At 27.9% G+C, this 23,957-nt stretch overlaps 4 protein-coding genes across 4 annotated transcripts in view; 1 reads left to right on the top strand and 3 right to left on the bottom strand.

Annotated features, from left to right (window-relative positions):
- LOC124819278 (uncharacterized) overlaps positions 1 to 23,957 on the top strand; it is an 87,582-nt gene that overhangs the window by 26,964 nt on the left and 36,661 nt on the right. The window lies entirely within an intron of this gene.
- On the bottom strand, positions 1,755 to 7,339 carry LOC136090920 (general transcription factor II-I repeat domain-containing protein 2B-like). The gene is made up of 4 exons (XM_065817897.1): positions 6,998 to 7,339; positions 3,537 to 4,057; positions 2,964 to 3,350; positions 1,755 to 1,899 (listed from the first exon to the last, which is right to left on the bottom strand). The coding sequence occupies exons 1-4, from the start codon at positions 7,337 to 7,339 to the stop codon at positions 1,755 to 1,757; spliced, it is 1,395 nt and encodes a 464-aa protein (XP_065673969.1).
- On the bottom strand, positions 7,575 to 8,039 carry LOC136090919 (uncharacterized). Its single transcript, XM_065817896.1, has one exon. It carries the CDS (start codon positions 8,037 to 8,039, stop codon positions 7,575 to 7,577), a length of 465 nt encoding a protein of 154 aa, XP_065673968.1.
- On the bottom strand, positions 21,560 to 22,246 carry LOC136090918 (uncharacterized). The gene has a single exon (XM_065817895.1). The coding sequence runs from the start codon at positions 22,244 to 22,246 to the stop codon at positions 21,560 to 21,562; it is 687 nt and encodes a 228-aa protein (XP_065673967.1).

Raw genomic sequence — 23,957 nt, 5'->3', positions numbered from 1 at the left:
TATTTGAAAGCAATGAAAGATGCAATGAAATTAAGTGAAGTGAGTTTTTAAATGATTATTTTGATGTTAAAGAAATATTTTTTGAAAAAGATTCCAGGTAGTTGGTTTATTGTAAAAACATTAATGGACTTAATGATACTGTAATAAAGTGGCGAAAATTGTCAAAACATTATATTTTTAAGATTGATGTTGAAGGCAGATTTTTAAAAGTTTCTTTAAATATTATAGAAAAAGTGACTGAATGTAATGTCACAAAAAAAGTTTAGATATGAGGAAGTAATGGATAGTGAAAAAGCCAAAGATGGTTGGGTAAACAAGTTGTTTATTATTGGCTTAACAGAAAACGTGTCTGAATCTCATTCAAATCTTGAGAAAAATATCACTATTTTAAAGCTAAATAGTTTAAAATACTTTTGTGCTTTTGATATGAAATTTGTCAAAACATTTTTTAGAATTGAAAGTGCAGCATCAACACAGCTTTTCCCTTGATGTAACATTAGCAAAGAAAAAATGCAAGATTTTGAATTTCATGGCGAGCTCAGAACTCTAGGAAGTATCCGTTCATTAGCTAATGCTTACAACCGTCTGTAAAGATTTTTAAAAAAAACCAAGTTTTTAACTGCACCTTATATTAATTGCGCTAACCTTCCACTAGTTGATCTGCCTGATGACGTAAAAGTTTCATTTACTTTATTTATTTTGTAGAAATACAAGCAGAATATATGATAATCTTCAAAAGTACTTTCAACCTATGGATACCACTTTAACAGCAAATCAATGGAACCAAATTTTAGGCTTTCAAACGCCTAACCTGCATGGTGATCAATTTAAAGGTGGAGAACATTCTAAAATGCTAAAAAATAATCATGTATAACAAGAATTAATAAACTTCCAAACAGGAAAAAGATGAACATATCATTTCTATAGTTAATTCCTATAAATGTTTAAAATCTGTTAAAAATCTGTCTTGGATCTAGTTTGTTACCTGAATATATGTCAACCGTTTATAAACACAAAGATACTTATGTTAAACTTGGTCTACGAGTATTGATATGCATGATATGTATGCTATAAAGCAAGCATTTAGAACTCAATTTGGTATGGGGCCGCTTTAGCCTAAGATAATATTGTAAGGGCCGCTCAAGCTAATACTTATTTTCCTAATGAATGAAGTGTAACTCTTCAATTCAAACTGTCCTTTTGCTAACGTTTGATGTGAAGTAAACTAAATTAAAATCTACCAAATCACAAATTTAAAACAAATTTAAAATCTACCAAATCACTGCAATATTATTAAAAAAAGTACAGAAGTTTAATTTTGCATTATTTATTTCACACAATAAGAACACAATAAAAATGAACAAGGAGTATTTTGTAATAATAATAACAAACATTATAAAATATCGCATTTTCCAGAAATTTGTCAACTTTTATTCGCTGAAAGCTTAATAAGGTCTGGTTTTATGTCTTGGCTAGCTACCACTTTCATTATGGAAGACAAATGTTCATCAGTAAGCCTGGACCTCTCAGGGGTTTTATTTCGTTTCATGTGTGAAAAAAGTTGCTCATAAAGATAAGTACTGCCAAACATTGCGCATATTTGACAAGCAAATTAAATCATCTTGGGAAATTGATGGTGGTAAAAATGAATAAAACTTGGGTACACCAACATCAGTAAGTTGTTGTTTGAGAACAGAATCACACTGAAGTTCAGTTAATTCCATTTGCAGAACTTCTTATTCCATTTGCAGATCTTAAATATTTAAGTTTAATGGTGAGGTGAACAAAGCAAACTTTGGTTCACGTTTTTTGAAATCTTGAAACCTTGCTTCAAAATCTTGTTTTATATTGTTTATAGCTACATCAGCTACTGCAACGTTATCTGGGCAAGTACTTATCCTTCAAAGTTAAATACAATCTACAAAATACAAAAACGAGCAAGTCGCTTGATATTAAATGCAAATAAATACGCTAGTGCCAGACCACTACTAAGAGAAATTGGAGTGCCTAATGTCTATGAAATAAATATTCTTAATATACTTATTTTTATGTTCAAGTTTAAAAATGGTATGCTACCAAGCATTTTCCAAACTTACTTTTTTTCTTTAAACCACAAATACGAAACTAAATACTCAATAAATAACTTTTGTATACCTAAAACATTATTAAAACAAGCTGATTTTTCGATATCATGCCGAGGGCCGCGGTTATGGAACTTGGTTTTAACGAGTAATATAAAAACTTTAACTTCAACTCAACAATTTAAACGGGCAAACACTTACAATACTTATTTGATTTTGATACAAAGCAATTACTATCCTTTTATTAAAAATTTTGATAATGTTAATTATTTAATATCTAATAAATTGACGCAACATGTTAATTATATTGTATTGTACTTAAAACATGTTTGATATTATTCTATATTATAATAATAACGCAATTTGTAAATGCAATATTTATTATAACTTACGCCATTTGTAGATGGAGTATAAAACAGAATTTATTTGGTTTTGTATGTATATATGAACGGGCTTATATTTGCATGTATGTGTGTGTGTGTGCGTTTATAATAAAAATAAAAGTAGAATAAAATAGAGAATTAAAAATAATAATAATTTTAAAAAAATAATTAAAAAAATTTTTTTTTCTTCTTTTTTTTCTGCAAATAGTAAATTGATTGTTAAATCAGTTTTCTTTTTAGTTTCTACTTTCCTTTTTCATTTTTATCGGCTGAATTTTTTAGTTATATTAACGGGGCTGGATGATAAGACCATGTCTTCTGCCGGCTCCGGTCGAAACTTTAATGTTATATTTTTATGTTGTAAAAACATTGTAAAAGCTTATTTTTTTTTTAATGACGAAACAAATAAATATAAAAAATTGTTTATATTTTTTGAGTAGCTGCTGAACATAAAATTTGGGTAATGCAGCTTCATAGACTTGCACGTCTCAAAATGTACCAAACTTTTTTGTTCAATTTAGCGTTCCTAAAGTAAAAACTTGGTTTGAAAAGCTCTGACATTATCAAACATTGTCGTGACCAATTCTTTCCTTGCAAAATAATGTTCAAACCATTCAGGTGTTTTGTGATATCAACTAGAAAAGCTAAATCTTGAAGAAACTTGGTATTTTTTATATCTGAAATATCTTGCCCTTTTACTTCCAAAAATTGAAATATTTCAGTTTTCAGATGATTGAATGCTTTGAGTACTTTGTGACATGATAACCATCGAACTTCAGTGTAATATAGTAAATCCTCATATTCACTGTCATTTTCATTCAACAATGAAGCAAACTGATGATTATTTAGACCTCTTGCTCTTATAAAGTTGACAACAGATGCTACTCTTTTAATTACAATCCAGATCACTTGTTTTTCCGCATAATACTTCTTGGTGAATGATAAAATGAAAATTGTTTATCTTTTTGCCAATTTTCTCATTTAATTTTCCAACATGACCCTTCTTCAAACCAATCATAGCGGGTGCTCCATCAGTAACCATGGACACAAATTTAGAAATTGGAGTTTATACTTGTCCAGTATTTTTTCAATCTCCAAAAAAATGCCGGCACCTGTTGTTGTACTATGCATTGGAATCAACTCTAGAAGTTCTTCTGTAATGTCATATTTGAAACTACAACCTCTGATAAAAACAGACAACTGTGCAACATCTTTGAAATCTGTACTTTCATCAACAGTAATTGAAAAGGCCTGAACATCCTTGCAGATTATTTTTAACTGACTTCTTAAATCTGCTGCTATGTCATTTACACGCTCAGCAATTGTATTTCTTGAAAAGCTTATCTTGTTAGAATCTTTCATTTTTTCAGGGCAAAGAATATTTGCAGTTTCAATTAGGCAGTTTTTGATAAATTGATCTTCAGTAAACGGTCTGGAATGAAATGCAATTAAATGTGCCAGATTATAACTTGCTTTGACTACGAGTTCGTTTGATTTGTTCACAAAATGAAAAATATTTTGTTGCTTTTTTGGTTTGGCTAGTTCATTTAATTTGTCTGTTCTTTTATCTTTTTGATAAATTTCAAATTTTTCCTGATAAAGTTTATAGTGCCTTTTGATATTGAATTTTTCGGCACACAAACTTTTTGTTGACAAATCAGACAAATAATACTTTCATTAATGCTAGGAAAAAAGTATAGCACGTCCAATTTTGATTGATAAAATTATTTTTTCATCTTCAACTTTACGTTTTCTGCTTGCACTTAGTCTTGAATGGGACATTTTGATTTTAGTGACAATGACAAAAAACAAAAATAGCTCAATGTTAAACAACATCAACAACAAGATAACGACTAATCTATTAGACCGGGTGAAACGCTATTCCTCAGCGTTTTTTGGGTAATTGTTAAGCTTTACGATAATAAAAATTTGACCAATTTTGATCAAATTTTAGTTCACGTTCAAGCTGAGCAATTTCTCAGCGTTTTATGTAAATAAAAATTTGAGAGATTTTGCTTAAATCTTTATTCACGTAAAGCTAAACAATTTCTCCAAAAACGTAAAAGCAATTGCTTTTTTATATTCACCCGCCGTATTTTCTCATATCGATTTTTAAAATTAAAACATATCGTCATAATGTTTTAATAACTTTTTATGGTTTTAATTTCAGAGTTTCAATTTTAATGAAAAGTTAGAAAATTAATTTAGTATTCATGTCCTTTTTAATAAAGGAGTTCAGAAAACTATTTATTTTTATAACGTTATCATTAACATTTATAACATTATCGTTGTTTTTAATAAAACATTTTTGATATGCGTGTCTGCGGGCCGCCATACGTAATAAAATGATAAAAATGTTGGGGGCCGCCATTAAAGGTCTTGCGGGCCGCATGTGGCCCGCGGACCGCTACTTTGACATGCCTGCTATAAAGCTTAAGTGATTAAAATAGTAAGTTAGTAATGAATTAGTAGTTAAGATCAATGTAACATTGAAGTAAATAAATCGTTGGGAAGGTTCCGCGTGAGTGGAGTTCGGGGTTGAGGTCATCATAATGGTTAAAAGTTGTGGTATGTGACAAAACTTCATTTCGTCAGGGCAATGTCGGAATGTCTAAGCTTGTTTCAAGAAGTTAAAGTACTAAAACAACTCCATGGCCTACAGCTTAGTTACCACGGGAGGTATGATATGTGAGGAACTCATACCCAAGGAGTCTCCTATTTTATCTGGTGTGCGTATCAAGTACTATAAGGTCATACATAATAGTGAAGATCATTATAATATGTTCTCACGCAGTTATATGATATTTTTAGGGGCGATTCAGAATTTTAGGGGGTTGGGTCCGAGAGTATCAGTTTATATATAGAAGTATGCACATGCATGCATGCATACACAAACGCAATTCTAAATACACATATATATACATACAACACACAAACACATATATATATATATATATATATATATATATATATATATATATATATATATATATATATATATATATATATATATATATATATATATATATATATATATATATATACATATATATATATATATATATATATATATACATATATATATATATATATATATATATATATATATATATATATATATATATATATATATTTGTTTTTGTTTTTTTTGAGACAAGTATTGAAATAAGCTGTCTTCACGGGAGTAATTTTTCTAGAGTTTTCTTAAGGAAACTGTTTGTTTGCCTTTGTTATTGAATGTCTTAGCGGGTATTTTTAGAGCAGCGGTTCTAAGGGGGAATTTAGATGATGTTATTGTATAATATTGTACCTCTAATCTAGTTAGCTGCGTGTGTTTATTTGTTTGTGATATTTAATATATTTAATATATTTATGATAATTATTGATAAATTGGGCTGGGTTCGAGTTAGAGTCTGGATATAGTCATGTGTTCGGGTTGGGATAAAGAGGTTGACGAACCATCAGTAAAAATAAATAAAGAAGAAGTGTAAAATACTTAAATAACATAACTCCAAATCACCACCTACTACAATAGGTGGTGTTTCGGAATTATGTTACTAAAGTTACTAAGTATATATATTATTTATATGTACATTATTTTCCAGATACATTTTACGTAAATCGTCTAAACTACCGGCCAAGAACCTTAATGTCATTTACACGTCTTCTTTATTTATTTTTATTGATGGTTCTTCGACCACTTTCTGCTCCTTTTCTAATGTTCCTTCGCTATCTATAAGTAGATAGAATATCTCGCTATCGCTAAGTATATGTTACATACCATATACAGGGTTCCCAGCCAACATTTATGAATTTGCATGCCTTTGCTTGCTACTTTTTACTAAAATTTATTAATTTATTAATAATATGCAACATAATTTATTAATTATGTTGCATGGTTTTGCATGCTTCTTTTCAAAAAATTGTATGCTTTTGCACGCACTTTATTATATATATAGTGTATATGAATATGTATAAATTCATAATAGCATATAGATTTTTTAATTTATTATATTTTATAATTAAATATAAAATTTATAATTTATAATTAAATATAAGAGAAACTTGAAACTGATGAGTATAGAATCAATTTTAAATTGTATATAAATGTTTGAAGTATTATTAACAAAACCTTATACTAAAATATAAGTATGCTGCAAAAACATATTGTAAAGTTTTTATTTTTAAATTATCATAGAAAACATATTTTTCATTACTTTAGAATTAGTTCAAATTCTACTGGAAATCAAAAAAAAAAAATAACAATAAAATATGTACACTACCGGCAATTAATTTGAGACCAATTAATTTGAGTGATGAGAAAACATTAATTCTATTAAAAATCAATTAAATCTATCAGTTATTTTTTTGTTTATGTTTTTTTTCGATCTCAGGGAATAAAGAAACTACAAATTAGTTCATGAAATATACTTTATTTAGTTTTCTTCACAAATATTTCTAACAAATAGAAAACTTAACAAACATTAAAAAGTTAAATTATAAGATCTTTGTTATTTTGCACAAGTTTTAAACTTTGCATTCATCAAAATAACCACCGCGTTTCTTTATTACTGCTTCGCATATTCTTAGCATACGAAAGATTAATTTGTTTAAATTTTCTATGGTTACAGCTTTCCAAGCCTTTTGGAGTAACTCCCATAAATGTTCCTCAGATTTTACTTGGAATTTCTTCACATACTGGTCTATTTCATCCCAAAGAAGCTCAATTGGATTGAGGTCTGGTGACTGCGCAGACCAGTCCATTAATGTAAGGATTTTTTCTTGTACTAGTTGATTCCAATAATTTGTACAAAGTTTAGATTTGTACTTTGGGTCTTTATCTTGTATAAAAACAGGCTGGCGTCGAATCACCATTCAATGAGCAGATGAAATGGCATGATTCTCCAAAATTTTTCTGTATTGCTCCTTTTTCATAATTCCACGAACTCTGATCAAATCTCCTATTTTGTGACCTGCTAAACAACCCCATACCATTATTGAACCTCCTCCATGCTTAACAGTAGGCACAATGCACTGCAGAATGTAACGTTCATTCTGGTGCCGGCGTACAAATATTCTTCTCTTGTTGCCAAATAATTCAAACTTGGACTCATCGCTCCATACTACTGCTTTTTATTGACTTATTGTCCAGTTGAATTGTTTGCGAGCCCATTGTAACCGTTTCACCTTGTTTGCTTTCCTTAGCAACGGTTTTTTTGGCAGCTACAGTCCCTCTAAGTCCAGCTTTCATCAAAAAGCGGTTTCTTATTGTCCAGACACACACAAGTTTTTCAGCAGTTTCATTGTATTCTCTCATTATTTGTGGAGCTGTTAACTTTCTGTTTGACATAGATAATCTCGTAATACGACAATCACCATGTTCATCTATCTTTCTAGGCTGTCCAGGTCGTGGTAAGTCACAATATTGACCAGTTTCTTTGAAACGCTTGATTGTTTTGTGAACTCCAGTCTTTGATACTTTCATTCTTACGGCAATTTTTCTTTCTGAAACACCTTCATCAAGTAAAACAATGCGAACTTTCTGTTCAAAGCTTAATTCTCGAACTGGAGCCATTTTAGTACGACAAAATAGAAACTAAAAAAAAATAAACAGTTCAAATAATACAATATTTGTATATTCATTTGCAAGTCATTATATACTATATTGGATCTACATAAAGTATCTACAAGAAGCTACTGATAAGAAAAATTATATTTTCAATATCAATTACAAGTCATTAATCAAAATTAAGTAACAGTTAAAAATAATACTTGTATTGTCTTTTATGCTGGAAGAACTCAGCACATACTCTTTTGTGTACTTTTGTACATAAGCAAATTTTTGGGTGCAAAAATGCCCATATCCTATTCTATCCACTTATTTATTGTGTTCTATTTATTTTTGATCCAAAAATAAAGAAGTGCAAATATGATAATCAGATATATTTATTTTTGAAATGTATATACTATTTTCAACCGCTTGTCTCAAATTAATTGCCGGTAGTGTGTGTGTATATATATATATATATATATATATATATATATATATATATATATATATATATATATATATATATATATATATATATATATATATATATATATATATATATATATATATATAGAACCCTTAGATGTTGTCCGAAAGTTTTTTTTTCATATTTTGTTGACAAAAAGTAAAAATTAAAATGCAAGACCGGAATTTTTTTTTTTTATAATGATAGACTGCCTGCCCCAACTAAACCCTTAGTCGATGTAGCAGCACTCCCTTGCGGGTCAGGCTATTTGTCAGTCGATGTAGCAGCACTCCCTTGCGAGTCAGGCTATTTGTCAGTCGATGAAGCAGCACTCCCTTGCGAGTCAGGCTATTTGTCAGTCGATGTAGCAGCACTCCCTTGCGAGTCAGGCTATAAGATAGTCGATGTAGCAACACTCCGCGCATGATTTACAGTAAAAAAAATAAAAATAAAAACATTTTATTAAAAAAAATAAAAATAAAAACATTGTTTATATTGTTAAAAACATTCAAAATGTTTTAAAAACATTCAGAATGTTTTTAAAAACATTCTGGTCAATTAAATTTGCGTTTTTGTGGTTTTTTTATATAGCAATTAATTTGTAATTAAATTAATGGTTTTGACTTTCGTTCAAGATGAAAATGTTGGACGAAAGTCAAAAGTAATTAAAAGTGACGTATGTGTTGGCGTAAGAATCACTTTTTTCCTTCCGCTCTTCCCAAAGACAACAAACTATAGATCTATACATATATATATATATATATATATATATATATATATATATATATATATATATATATATATATATATATATATAAAACAAAGCCAACAAAATTTTAGTCAATATATTACACTCAACACAAACTCATGTTAACAACATTAACTGTTAAAGTTTACTTTAAGTTTTAATAACTATCTTGCATTAAAACAGGTTTCTTTCAGATTTTATACTCAAAACAAATGTACTTAGTATTATAGTAGATTAATATAATTTAATAATATATTATATGTTCCAAAATTTATAAAGTTTGATACTTTACTAAATTAAAAATAACATAAAAAGTTAAGAAAAAAATGTTTTTTCATTAGAACTTTATATCACTATTTTTTTCTTTTTTTCTAAATTGTCAAGATTTATTTGTAATTCCCTTTTACGCTTTATTCCCATGTCAATCATAGCTTGTGAAGTTTGGCATACAGTTCTATCTAACTTTACTTTGAGTAGTGCTTGCTGAAGTTTTCCATTACCTTCATCAATACCCTTTATTTAATAAAATTTAAATATTTTGTTCAATAAAAGTCCTATTTGTTATGTTTTTATTCAATGACAAAACTCAAACAATAAAATAAAGAAAATATACAAGTTTTATTAAAACAATGGTAAACAATATACCTTATATCTGCTTCAATAAGTTCGAGATCTGTTTTTTGCTGTTGTAAAGATTTTGTCAGCAACTCTGTTTGCTTTACTTTTTCTGATTCAGCCTTTACTAATTTAGTTTGCTCAGCCAAATAAAATTTATATCTTTGATGAGACTCTTTACAACATTTAATTAAGTTACTTGTTATTGGAAAATTTATAACTCCACCTACTTGATTAAGTTCATCTTTAACTAAAAAAAGTGTTGCAATAAATCAAACTATTTATCTTAAAATGTTTTAATATTACTAAAAAAGAAAAAGATAAAAATATTGTTATTTAAACCATACCTTATCTCAATGCAATAACAGTGTCCTCTTTCAAGTTGGTACTGTGAGCTCCTATAAACCACTTATTTATAGAAAATTCTCTTTCGGGTGAACTGTTGCCATGACTAAGAGATAAAACACTCTTAAAAAGTGCAAGCAGCTGAGGAAATTTTAAATTGCCAGCTTCATCACATATAGTGCCCACTTGACTCCAATAATTATCTATTTGCTTATATTTGGATTGTTTGTTTATACTATTTAAGTAACAAGTACTAAAAGCATAAGACCAATATGATGTTTGCTGTTGAGCGACTGATGTAGTAGATGATTGTAAATTTATAAAAACGTTCTGGAATTACCTCATTCTGATAAGACAACGATTGATCTCTAACTTTATCACACAGAGATTCTTTGGTTGAAGAAGTCTCATTTAGATGAAAAACCGGGCTAAGTCGTTTGTCTAATACTGAAGCAACTTTTAATGTTAAATTAGATATTGCACTTGTTGCACCTGGAGCAATCCACTTTTTTGGATGAAGAAATTGAGCATGCTTTAAAAGTGAAACATGAAAAGGTTAGTTTTCTTGTAAATATGATACAGAAACAATATAAAACTCTTTGCACTCAGTCCTAAATTTTTCATCTACTGAATTAGGTAGAGCAGCTCCATGCAACAGCAATTTGACTTTTGTTCCTACTTCAACTGAACTTAGTTTTCTATGGTTTTTGATTTTGCAGAAATCAATCATTAAAATTTCAGGCTGTGACTTGAACTCACCATTATCATTTTTTAACTTTTTTGGAAGAATAAACTTTTGAAGTAAAAACTTTAATAGCTTACACTTCGCAGGATAAAGTATGTGAATCATTGGAGATTCTGTTTGAAATTGTACTAAAAATGCTTCAAAATTTTGTGTTGAGAAAGCACAAAAACCTAAATATCCTTTAGTCTGAATATCATTGCGCAGAGCTTCACTAGTTCTTTTGTATCTGTCTGTTTTGAACAAAGCGTTAAAGTTTTTTTGTTTTGGAAGAAATGTTAAAAAATATTCTCTAAGGTTCACCCATTGGTTCCAAAATCCTAACAGCAAGATATTTCATAGAAAGCCATTGCGTTTCTATATGTTTATTGGCAAACTTAGCAACCAAATTAGTTACATCAACTAAATTAGCATAACCTTCACATCTGGCACTAAACAACTTAAAAAAAAAGTGAATATCAATAAAAAGTTCATCTAAATCACATTTGGCCCATCCATCCCAACTTGTAAAAGATATGCAGAATCTAACTCCAAGTCAGTTTAAAATTTAAATGCTCAACTAGTTAGTTGTGGTCACAATGACCAATAAACAGAGAACCACAATATGGCGCTACAATTTCTCCCTTTTTGTCTGACCAATACTGGAGATATCCATCATACTGTTTTTTTACTTGCTTGTTGTTGTCTCATCAAACTTTGAAGTAGTTGTGTTTTTTTAATATCAGATTTTAACATACTTTTAACATAAGGGGCAATTCCAAATTGTATTTGATATTTAGTTTTTGATTCACCTTGCTTATAACACTTTGCCACAACTGAATCAGGAAACATAGAGGTAAATCTTGCGTTGTCATTTTCTGTTGACTTGAAACTATAATTTCAATTGACAACATGTAAAGCTTGCATAATTTCTGCATGAGAGATCTGATCATCTATATGGACATTCGAACATCTAACATTTGAAAGTCTGACTGATTCATTGAACTGCTTTTGGTTGTTTGATATTTTACAAGGATCTTTGCTAACATGTTTTTTACCTTTAAGTTGACTAATGCCACTGGCAGATATACTGAAAGACGTCCTACAACAAATGCAATGTGCTAAACTTAAATTGTTGTTAACACCTGTGACCCATATGAATCTACTTTCCCAAGATTTTTGGTAAATGGTCTTGCCCATTTATATATTTTAGTTTGTATTAAATCTAGAAAATCTAAATTAACCAAAATTTTCAAACAAAAAGCAGTTTTAAATAAATTTAATAGTATAAATTATTATAATTAATAAAATGTAAATAATAATAAAACATTGTTTATTAATAGACATTTTCTTTTCAAATGAAATTTTATACAACAATTACACTGTTGTCTTTTAAAATAAATGAATTTTTAGAAACTTAATTTGAAAATTGATTATTTTTGTTTTTGCATGCTTAATTAACAAAAATGCATGCTTTTACATGCTTTGCATGCCTACAATGTAAACAATTGCATGCTTTGCAAGTTTTGCATGCCGAGTGGGAACCCTGCATATATAAAATTTTAGAAAATTAAAAGCTCTGACAGTTTAAGTAAAAATTATTGTGATTATAAATAACATAAAATTATATATAACCCTGATATTAAAGGTAAACAATTTTACCAAATACTGGCCATCTTAACCATTTATTGGCCGTTAGCTGTATTTGATTGAATAGGGCATTGTAGTTGATTTATTATCATAAAATTAAAAAAAAATAAAAAGCACATTATAAAATCAAGATAACTTGTTCAATTAAATTATTTATACACTCATTAAGATGAATTAACATGAACAAAAATACCTAAAAAAAATTTCTTATAAAATATTTTTTTTCAACCTTCTTATAAGATATCATCTTTTTTCACCTTCTTATAAAATATCATCTTTTTTCACTTTGGTCAATTTCTTCAAATTTGATATAAAATCTAGCTTTTTTTTTGCAAAATCTTATGTTTTTCAACTTTTCTATTTTCAGTAGCTACCTTTGAAGCCCTATCTTCAAGATTTGCATTATAAGCCTCCTCTGAGGTCACAACAAAAAACTTTAAATTAGAGTTTTTTGAGTTTTTTGTTTGTTTGTTTAACTTGTGGAGAAGGATATGTAAGAACATCTGAATCTTTGTCTGATGGACAAGATGAATTAGTAAATGGAAATGGAAGATCTGTTAATGTTTTGTAAAAAAAAATTTTTTATCATTTGAATCTAATGTTGATTCAATTACTTTTACTACTTCAAGACATATATCAGTATTAATATTCAAACCCAGAGTATTGTCTTGAACAGAAAAATCAATAAATTCATTGTCTTGTACCGGTTTGATTTTTTCATAGCTGTGTTCTGCAACAATATTTGAATATTGCACAGCATTGTCTTTAATTAAAAAATCAATAAACTCAATTTCTTCTTCTGGTTTGGTAGAAGACAGCGAGTTAATCGCAAAGCTGTTTTCTGATAGATCAGACAATAATGGAAGGTTGTTTAATGTTGAAATGTTGCATACATTTTGACCTGGGACAGCATCTGAAATTTTACTATATAAAATGTTTGGGATATATGCCTCTTTAGGATTAGCATCTGGATTAAAGGGATAAATTCCACAAGCTCTAAATCATGAGCGTATATTTGTGTCAGTCATGGCATATTACCACGCTTTTGAAAATAAACCACAAAAATTAGAATGTCAAACTACTACGCTTGGGTAGTCATTCATCATTATCTGACATTCCTCAGAATAGGCAGATTTCAGTGACTTAAAAACTGTTCTGTCACAAGGCTGCAACCAGTTGCTGGTGTGAGCTGGAAGCTCAACAATTTCAATTTGGTTTACGATAGCCAGCTCAATCATTTCAACAAAATTGTGTGAGTCATGTCCATCTAGGATTAAAATCTGTGGTCTTACTGAGCCAATATTTGGAAAAAATGTTTTCTCAAACTATAACTCCGCAATACCTCGTTTTGTCCAGCCCTTTTCAGACACACTCTATGTTGCTATGTTTTTCTTCAAGGCACCTAGCATTGGCTTTTTCCCTGGTTTCGCTCCTATTTTGGACTTTCCAGAGACTATGGTTTGTCAATTGCGGAACTTTATATGATACACTTGCTTTCTGTTGAGACATACCTGATGCAACTGCATGTACTGCTAGTTTCATGTTATTCTCAGTCCATAGCATGCATTTTTTTATTATCCTTGTTGAAATAACTGGTTTCATGGTTTCATATAATATTATTATCTATTAAAAATAAAAAAATAAAAACATACATTCATAAAATACATTTAGGAAAATCATATATTTACTTTAATGGTGTATTTTTATTGAATCAATATTATCAGAACATAATTAACTATAATTATAATTAACTAAAACTTGCTGAGTTCATTCTACTTTTAAAGTAAGTTAAAGTTTAAAATGATTTTAAAACTAACTTTAAAATGATTGAGCATTTTACTTTTAAAGTAACTTTAAAAGTAGAATTAACTCAGAAAGTAACTTTAAAAGTAGAATGAACTCAGAAAATCAGAAATTATTTTAAATGTGGATTTTGTTAATATCTTAACTTAACTTTTCTCACACATGAATAATAACTAAGTGTGAGAAAATCCTATATAAAAATATGAAACTAAAAATTTTTATACCTGATACCATTTATTGGCCATGGCCAGTAAATGGATTAACCGGCCAGTAAATGGTTTATTAGAAAAGGATTAATCTAATTCAGTTAAAACATTATATGTGAAACATCAACTAAATACTTTTGTTTCAAAGTGTACATAAGATATTTATCTTTCTTTTCCTTCCTGAATGGACTGGCACAAATACTTGCAACGCACAAAAAAAAGACTCTAAAGTATGAATTTAAGAAAACAAAGCGTAAAATTGTTACATTTTTAATAAGGTTTTTAACATATAAGGTTTTTAACGTTGTATCATAGTTTTTTATGAGAAAAGCTTTTAAAAGTGGCCAGTAAATGGTTAATGGCCATTAATTGGCGTATTTACCCTAAATGCTTTTATCTTTTTAAAAACAAACATGGCGCCAAAATCTAATTAATAATCTTTTTTGTGATGAGTCACTTTTATTTTGAAATTATTATTAACAGTTTTTTCACAAGAATTTTGAAGTTATTTTTCTTTTTTAACTTACAAATCTTTTTTGTTTAATTGGAAGAGTTGCTGGTGTAACGTGCAGTTAATATTACTAGTTTTTTTTACAAGAATTTTGAACTATTTTTCTTTTTTAACTTATTAATTTTTTAGTTTATTCGGAAGAGTTACTGGTGTAACGTGCAATAAATTTATGTGTTTAGAATGCTCATAGGATAGTTGGAACTTGAAGTTTTAAAATATCGAAAAAGGAGGGTCATTCACTAGATCAGCTAGTAAAGAATAAGTCAGAAATCCCTCCTCTCCAAATCGTAAACCTATCAGCGACAAGTGTCATTGCTGATCGACCCAACCTCGTCCGTTCCATTAGTCTTTATTATAAAAATAGAACATTCAGAATTCAGGTTCAAGCAATTTATTAAACTCAAATAAAAAGTACTTTAAATAAACAACACAAGCGCTTTTCAAATTTTGATAACCAATTAGCAGCATAAATTTTTTTTAAGCCACAGTAGTTAGTAATGCACGAATTATATTTTTTATCAAATTATTATAAATAGTTTTTTGTTATAAAATTTTTAGGTAATTTTACTTAAGGTTATATTGAAATTAGTATTATTGGAAAAGTAGCTTTTTTAGAAGAGTTTCTAAGTTATTTTTCTTTTTTAATATATAAATTTTTTGAGCTATTCTTTATTTTTAACTTATAAAACTTTTATTTTATTTGGAAGAGTAGCTGGTGCAATATATTTATGTTTTAATGCTGCTTATAGTTTTGGCGGACCTTGAAAATTTAGGCAAAAACATGGAAAATGGGTCGTCATAATCAAATCAAATGTATTCTGAAATAGGTTTTACATTTCAATGAATAATTTCATATTGTACAGGTACTAATTATAAGTAAACACCATAATGAAAAACTAAAAACAGCAACACAAAAAAAACGTAAACAGTACAATGCTTAACAAAAAAACTTTATGGAATAATAATTAAGTAAGAAGTTTGATATATTTAGGACAAAGCTCAATTTAATTATATACATCTATCTAGAATATAAGACTTTTATATACCTAATTAGAATATAGCAATAAACGATAACTAGATTATAACAATATACAGTAACAACATTGTAAATAATATAGTAAAATAAGTATCAGTAATAATAATAGGCAATAATAATAAAAACTCCAGTTATTGGTAATAATAATCAAAATAATAATAATTATACTGACGATAAAATTAACAATTCTATTAATAATTGTAATGATAACAATAATAATAATAACAATAATAACAATAATAATAATTACAATAATAAAAATAGAAGTATTTATAATAGTAAAAGTTTGAAATAGAATAGTAGTATAAAAAATAATATTAATTTGAGAAAAATCTAAGAAAGAGCAAGTATTAGCAGTAATAAATCAGCATTGAAATGATTAAAGTAGTAGTAAAGAATATTAGCTATCGAAGGGCCAGTCAGTGAACAGATATCTTCAAATCGTTAACCTATTAGCAACTAGGCTTCTTTGCTTATGCCTAAACCAGACAGGATCACCATTAAAAGCCAGGATGATGCTGGATTATATTTCAAGAATAATATGAAACCAGACTTGTGAGAAAGAGAGCAACGAAGAGGAACTCTATCAGCTTGCGAAGGGCCAGTCAAAAATCTGACTTCCTCAAATCACTAACCTATCAGCGACAAATGTCATTGCTGAACAACCCCACTTCGTCCGTTCCATTAGTCTTTTTTAAAAAAATGAAATTTTTTAAGTTCAATTAAACAATACTTTTAATTTTAATCAACAATATATATGCTTTTCTAATATTAAAAAATCAAACAGCCACATGAAATTATAGGCGATAGTGATTAGTCGTGCACGAATTATTTTTGTGATCAAAATATTATCAATAGTTTTTTAGTTATAGAACTTTCAAGTAATTCTTCTTTAGGTTATATCAAGAACGCTTTAATAGATTGAACTCTATTAAATATAAATAGATTAAATATTAAATATTTAATAGAATAAAATATATTAAAAACGTTATTAATTATTTTTATATTTGTTTTATTGGTTTGTAACGCGTAATAAATTTATTACGCGTTAAAAAACAACTAACTTAACTTAGTTTTTTTTTTTTTTTTTTTTTTTTTGTTCTCTTTATTACATTATAAATAAGCATTTCGTTACAATATTTAAAATACAAATATATAATAATAAAAACATATATATATATATATATATATATATATATATATATATATATATATATATATATATATATAATAATCGTTATTAAATAATAAAAGAACGCGGGAACTCGTAGGAGACCATACTCAACGCGGTTAATGCATGTACTGGAAAATACACGAATTTTGCGTTGTTATAAAAAGGTTATGTTTCGCTGCATTTTTTTAACCCGAATAATTTTTAGAAAAAAAAGTTTTTTTTTCTCCTAGCACTTTAGTTTGTCCAAAGTCAAACAAAGTTAAATTTTTTTTTAATTACTCAAGTTTAGATATAAAATTTTGCTTTATAGTTGATGGACCATATTTTGGTATAAAATAGTGCTGCTCTCAATGAAGATAAAACATTAAACTGAGAAAACAACTTTTTCAAACAAGTTTTAAGTTATATGTTTAATTTCTAACCAGTCATATGTCTGCAAACATATTAAAGGTCGAAAAAAATTAGTTATTTCAAGTTTAAAATCTGTTTTTTCCATTTTATATGAAAGTTTTTATTAGTATGAGTGTGAAGAACACACAAATTGACATACGACTAGTTAGACTTTTAAAGTTAAACCTCTTAAGGTTTATTTAAAAGTCTAAGCTCAAAATTCAAACATTACTGTGATGTGAGCCATCCCTATTTTATAATGCCATAAAACTATTAAACTAAAATTCCGGTCTTTAAATTATCATAGATTAATATATATTTTTTATTTGAATATATATATTTTTTATTTTTTTGTAGAAAATATATATACATATTTTCATACTCCATCGCAAAAGATATGTTAAGTTTTAAACAATATATATATAGATATTGTTTAAACTTAACATATCTTTTAAAACTTAACATTTCATATTGTTTAAAAACAAATGTTGCAGACCGGAAAAAAAATATGTTTGATATCACCGAGAACAAACAAGACAAAAAAGTTTGAGAACTTGCATTAACGGCATTGAGTACGGTCTTGTCGTCGAGTACCGCTAAGAAATGATTGTATTAAAATTTATTTATATAAGATATTTACAAGATAAAAAATAAATTAACGAAGTAAGAAACTTAAAATATTCCGTTACAAATACAAGATACATTATTATATATTACAGTTGTTAATGATGCATATATAATTTTTATAAATCAATAGTTAAATAGGGGGTAAAAAGGAAGATCACTAAAAAAAAAATATCAAAAGTATATTGTTACATCTTCGATTGTAAAAATGAGTTTTTTAAGCTTTTGTTTAAAAGAAAATCCTTAGTAAAATTTTTTCAAAACTATTTTATTCCATAAGAATGGTCCGCGATAATCAATACAAAATTTAAAAAGATTTGTTTGAAAAATGGGCTGCTTAATAAAATTATCATTCCGCAAAATGTATTTATTTTTATCTTTCGATAAATACAAATTATGGAAAGAAATAGGGGATGAATTGGTTTTACATTTAAACATAAAACAAAGAATATTAAAAATGTTAAGCTCATATATATTAAAAACTTAGATAGAGGCTTGGCATGAGTATAACGGTCTTTAAAGTATATGAGACGTGCTACATGCTTCTGCTGACAATAAAGAGGTTTAAGTTTAATTTTCTTTGCACCACCCCAAGAATTTTTGCATAGTTTATGTGACAATGAATAATTGAGTGATATAATTGTACTAAAGTTCGTTCATTTAAAACATTTCTTGCTTTGTATAATATTCCTATACTTTTTGAAATTATACTTGATAAGTTTTTAATGTGAATTTTCCATGTAAGATTTTCATCTATACAAACACATAGAAAGTTGGTTACTGTTACTTATTTAATTTGTATATGGTCAATAACAAGATGAGGCATGTTATTTGGCAGTTTATGTTTTTTGATAAGAGAATGGAAAAGAACCCATTTAGTTTTATCAATGTTAAGAGATAATTTGTTAGTCTAAAACCAGTCAGATATTTTGATTAACTCGATATTAAAGCAACTAAATAAAGTAGGAGTGCTTTTGTGTGACATAAATAAATTGGTGTCATCAGCAAGCATAATTGTTATTAAATCCGATGCTTTGTATAAATCATTAATATAAATAAGGAAAAGAAGAGGTCCTAATATGGATCCTTGAGGAACTCCTCATGCAATATTTAACAAATTTGATGATAATGTTTCATCGGCGTAAACAAATTGTTTGCGATTAGTTAAATAACTTTTTAAGAATTTTAAAACATAATTTTTTAGCAAGAATTTTATGGTTAATGGTATCAAACGTTTTCGCTAAATCAATAAATACTCCCAATATGAATTTAGAATTATTAAATAAGTCTGATATACTTCTTGTAAGCTGAATAATTGCTTGCTCTGTTGAATTCTTTTTTTTAAATCAATATTGCATGTTATATAATAATTGTTTGATAAAAGGTGATTGTATATTCTGTTGTACAAAATTCTTTCTAAAATTTTAGAAAAAACAGAGAGAATAGAAATTGGACGACAGTGTTTAACATTAGTTTTTTCTCCTTCTTTAAATATAGGAATAATTTTTGCTATTTTTAAATCATCAGGAAAAACTCCCTGATTAATAGAGCATTTAAAAATTTGGAAAAGTATGTCTTTTAAAACGTCAAAACAGTTTATAATAACGTTCCCGTTGACATCATCTGGACCAACTGCTTTATTTGACTTTAACAATTTATAAGCACTTTCAAACTCTTCAGAGAGTTTAGAGGGTCATATGTTGCCTTAAATGGATTTTTAGGGTTTGGAATTATTTCGGCTAGGTTTTGTCCTACAGATACAAAATATTTATTAAATTCGGAAGCAATTGTTTTTTGATCAAGAATAAAATTATCATCTACTTTAATAACTGAGGGCAAAGATTGCGATGTTTTTTTAGTGTTACCCGTAATTTCGTTTATTAGTTGCCAAGTGCGTTTAGAGTTTAACTTGTATTTTTCAAGTAAATTAGTGTAATATATTAATTTTGAATTTTTCCTTAGGCGTTCAAATAGTCTTACGTAATTTTTATAATTGGTCTTACTCTCAGTTGTTTTCAATTTTAAATATTTAATATAAAGTTTTTGTTTAATTTTAGATGATTTTAGAATACCTTTAGTAATCCATGGCGATTTAATTTTTTTATGTTTGTAATTAATTTCTACTTTGGGAAAATTGATGTCATAGATTTCATAAAAAATTTAAAAAAAAGATTTGTATATTAAATTAATGTCTTAAGAAAAGTTAATAAGGTCCCAATTAACTAAAGAAAGTTGATATTTAAAAGGTTCTAGGTTTTTATTATGAAAAAGTTGTTTTTTAAATGATTTTTTTTCATTATATAAAATTTTTGCATAAATATCTATTGAAAAGAAAATAGGGAAATGATCAGGTATGTCACTTTTAATAATGCCTTTTTTAAGCGAATTATTAAAAATATCATTGGTTATAATGTTATCAATTAAGGAAGTTGTTGTTTGAGTAATTCTTGTTGGTTTGTTTATTATAGGAACTGCTCCATTTTCAAATAGGCCATTATAAAACCCAATAATATCTTTTTTGACGTGATACTCAAAGCAATTAAAATTAAGATCACCTAATAAGTAAAGTAATTTCTTTTCGTGGTTGCTTTTATTTACAATATCGTCATGTAAAAATGAACTAAATGTATTAATTTCGCCTGTAGGTGGGCGATAACAACAGCTAATAACAATGTTTTTAGTTTAATTGCTCAATATTTCAATCGTTAAAACCTCTATATTGACGTCAGAAATACTCATGTCATGCCTAACAAAATACCGTAGGTTTTCTTTTACATAAATAATTAAACCACCGCCGCGTTTATTTGTTTTCCGCCCTAATGAAATTAAATTATAGCCCGGTATTTTAAAATTATTATCTAAATTTGAGTCATCAGAACTACACCAGTTTTCAGTTAGGCAAATTACACTAAAAATAGTTAGATTTTCCTCAAAACTATTGCAAAGATTTTCAAAATTTTTTAAACTTCTTATATTTATATGAATTGCATTAAATTTATCACGCTCAAGAAATTCTTTTATTTCAAAAGTATAAAAATAGCTGCAGTTGCTTTGTAAAGCATCTGTTTCACTAAAATAACTTTGATCCGAATCGGACTCTTCGTTAAGTATAAAATCATTTAATTTAAAAATATCAAAATTTTTAGAGCGACTTGAATCCATTTTTGTATTTAAAAACAATAAAAATTAAAAAAAATAAATAATAAAGATAAAATCAATAACTCTAAAATAAAAGAATTTCTTAAAATTCGCGCGTTACAAGTTTATTATATACAATTTAGCATATTTACCTTTGGCTCTCAAATCTTTTGCTTCTTTAAATAACTGTTTTCGCAATTCTAAAGTTCTTTCGCTGTAGTCTTCGTTTACGTAAAATTGATCGTTCCACAATTTTAACTGAACATAGTTATCCAACGCAGTTTTTTTGTCTTTGTAGTTTAAAAATTTAACTATTATGGTTCTGTTGTACTTTTTTCCATCGCTACTTTTTTTCCCTGTCCTGTGCGCCCGTTCAATTTCAACATTACTTTTAAATCCAAATTTTGTTTTTAAAACATTTTGAATCTTTTCCTCGCTCAATTCCCACGTTTCTTTTTCATCTTCTTCAATTCCCGTAAACCTTAGGTTATTTCTTCTGCTCCTGTCTTCCAACTCAGTTAGTTTGTCTTTGACAACAACGTTTGTAATATCATTTTGGTTTGATGTTAAGTTTGGCTTTTTTTTCATTTCAGAAAGTTCTTGAACAATTGATTCATATTTCTCGCTAAGAAACTCCGACGATTTCCTTAGTTCATTAGTTTCTTTTTTTAGTTTTGTATTTTCTTCTTGAAGATTTAATAGCTTAATTTCCATTTTATCAAACTTCTCGTTAAATATTTTTAATAAAGTATTCTCATGAATATCTAACAGGTCTTTAACTTGAGAAACGGTAAATTTAGCCATTTTTAATTTAGTTTACAAAAGCACGTCCGTTCACGTCAAAAGTTTTGCGTAATGTTGTTAAGTTTTTGCTTAATGTTGCGTTAGTTGTTTTGGTTGTATGTAAGATAGGCGGATCTTCAAGATTTAGGTAATCATTGATATAGAGTCGTCGCATCAGTCAGTGAAGGGTTAGTCGGAAAATTAACCTCCTTAAATCGTTTACATATTGGCAACCAGGCCTCTTTGCTAATACTTTAACCATGCAGGATCACCGTTAAAAGCCAGGATGATGCTGGATTGTATTTTAAGAATATAATAAAACAAGATTTGTGAAATGGAGAGCTGTGGCGACCTTATGTATAAAATATATAGTTAATACCATAATATGTAAACTCTTGTAAAATAATAATTTATATACTTGTAAAGTTATGCTCCTATTAACAATGTTTGATTTTAAATCATGTTTTTTTTAATATAATTGTACTCAAATACCCCTTCCTTCTCGTATGAAAAAATTGGCTGTATCTCAGCTTAGCGGAATATTTTCCAGACACAGCCTGTCACCAGCCAATAACTTCTTACTTTCATCTACCAATCAATTGGCGCTTTTATTAACCAATCGCATATAAATTTTTTAAACTTTAGCTTAAAGAGCATATTTTCTATTGTTTATATTCACTGTTTAACGCAAACATACGTTATACAACACCGTGTTACATTTTGACTTAAACTTTAATTATCTGTTAAAATGCATGACACTAACAATCTACAACAGTTTTATAAATACTATGGTAAGTCCTAGGGTTTTCATTACTGTTTATTTGGTCAGTGTTTCATTACTGTTTTTTTGGTCAAAAATGAAAAACAGTAAACAACTGTTTTTTCAGAACTGTTTTTACTGTTTTTAACGACTTTTTCATGTTTAAAAAATATTACGTATTGGTGATAAGTTAGTGTTTTTCCTTGTGTTTTTCAAAGAGAAGAAAGTAAAATCTTGGGTGTTTTTAAAAGTAACACATTTAACAGTACGTATTAAATCATTTTAATTTGATTTAAGAATATAATAACATATCAATCTATATCACGAGATGGTTATAAACTTCCAGCTAATGAACGTGATGTCATGAAATTAATTATTGAAGATTTTAACGAGAAGAAAGCAAAAGTTGTTGAAATAATTAAGGAAAAACTTGATAATGGAGTAAAATTCAGTATGTGCGTAGACGAATATACAACAATAAGAGGAAGACGATTCTTTGGAATTAATATACACAGCAGCGGTGATAAAGTCACTATTAAAACTGGTCTTGTTCGCATTGTTGGATCTTGTTGGATCATTTAACTGAAGTTAGAATTGACATGAACAAAGATATTGTTGGCTCAACTCAGGATGGAGCAGCAGTGAATAAAAAATTTATTAGACTTGTGGATATAATTTGCCAGTTTTGCCTAAACCATGCTCTACATTTGGGTGTCTGCGATACTTTATATAAAAAAGAGAATGAAATTGAGGAACACTATTTTGATAGCGATGAATCTGATGAAAGTGATTGCTTTGATGATTGCCTTGATTTGCTAAATGATGACAACATTGAACAATCTGAAATTATTTATCACGATTTGCTTAAAAATTCTCGAAAGCTTGTCAAATTCATAAAAAATTCAACAGTTCGCAACAACATTTTTTTTGAGTAAAGTGAAAGCTTTAACAGGACGTGAAATTGAACTACAT

Source organism: Hydra vulgaris, chromosome 14 (genome assembly GCF_038396675.1).
Source record: "Hydra vulgaris chromosome 14, alternate assembly HydraT2T_AEP".
Taxonomy (NCBI): Eukaryota; Metazoa; Cnidaria; class Hydrozoa; order Anthoathecata; family Hydridae; genus Hydra; species Hydra vulgaris.
Note: the sequence above shows the minus strand (reverse complement) of the source record. Positions and strands in the feature narration are given on the sequence as shown.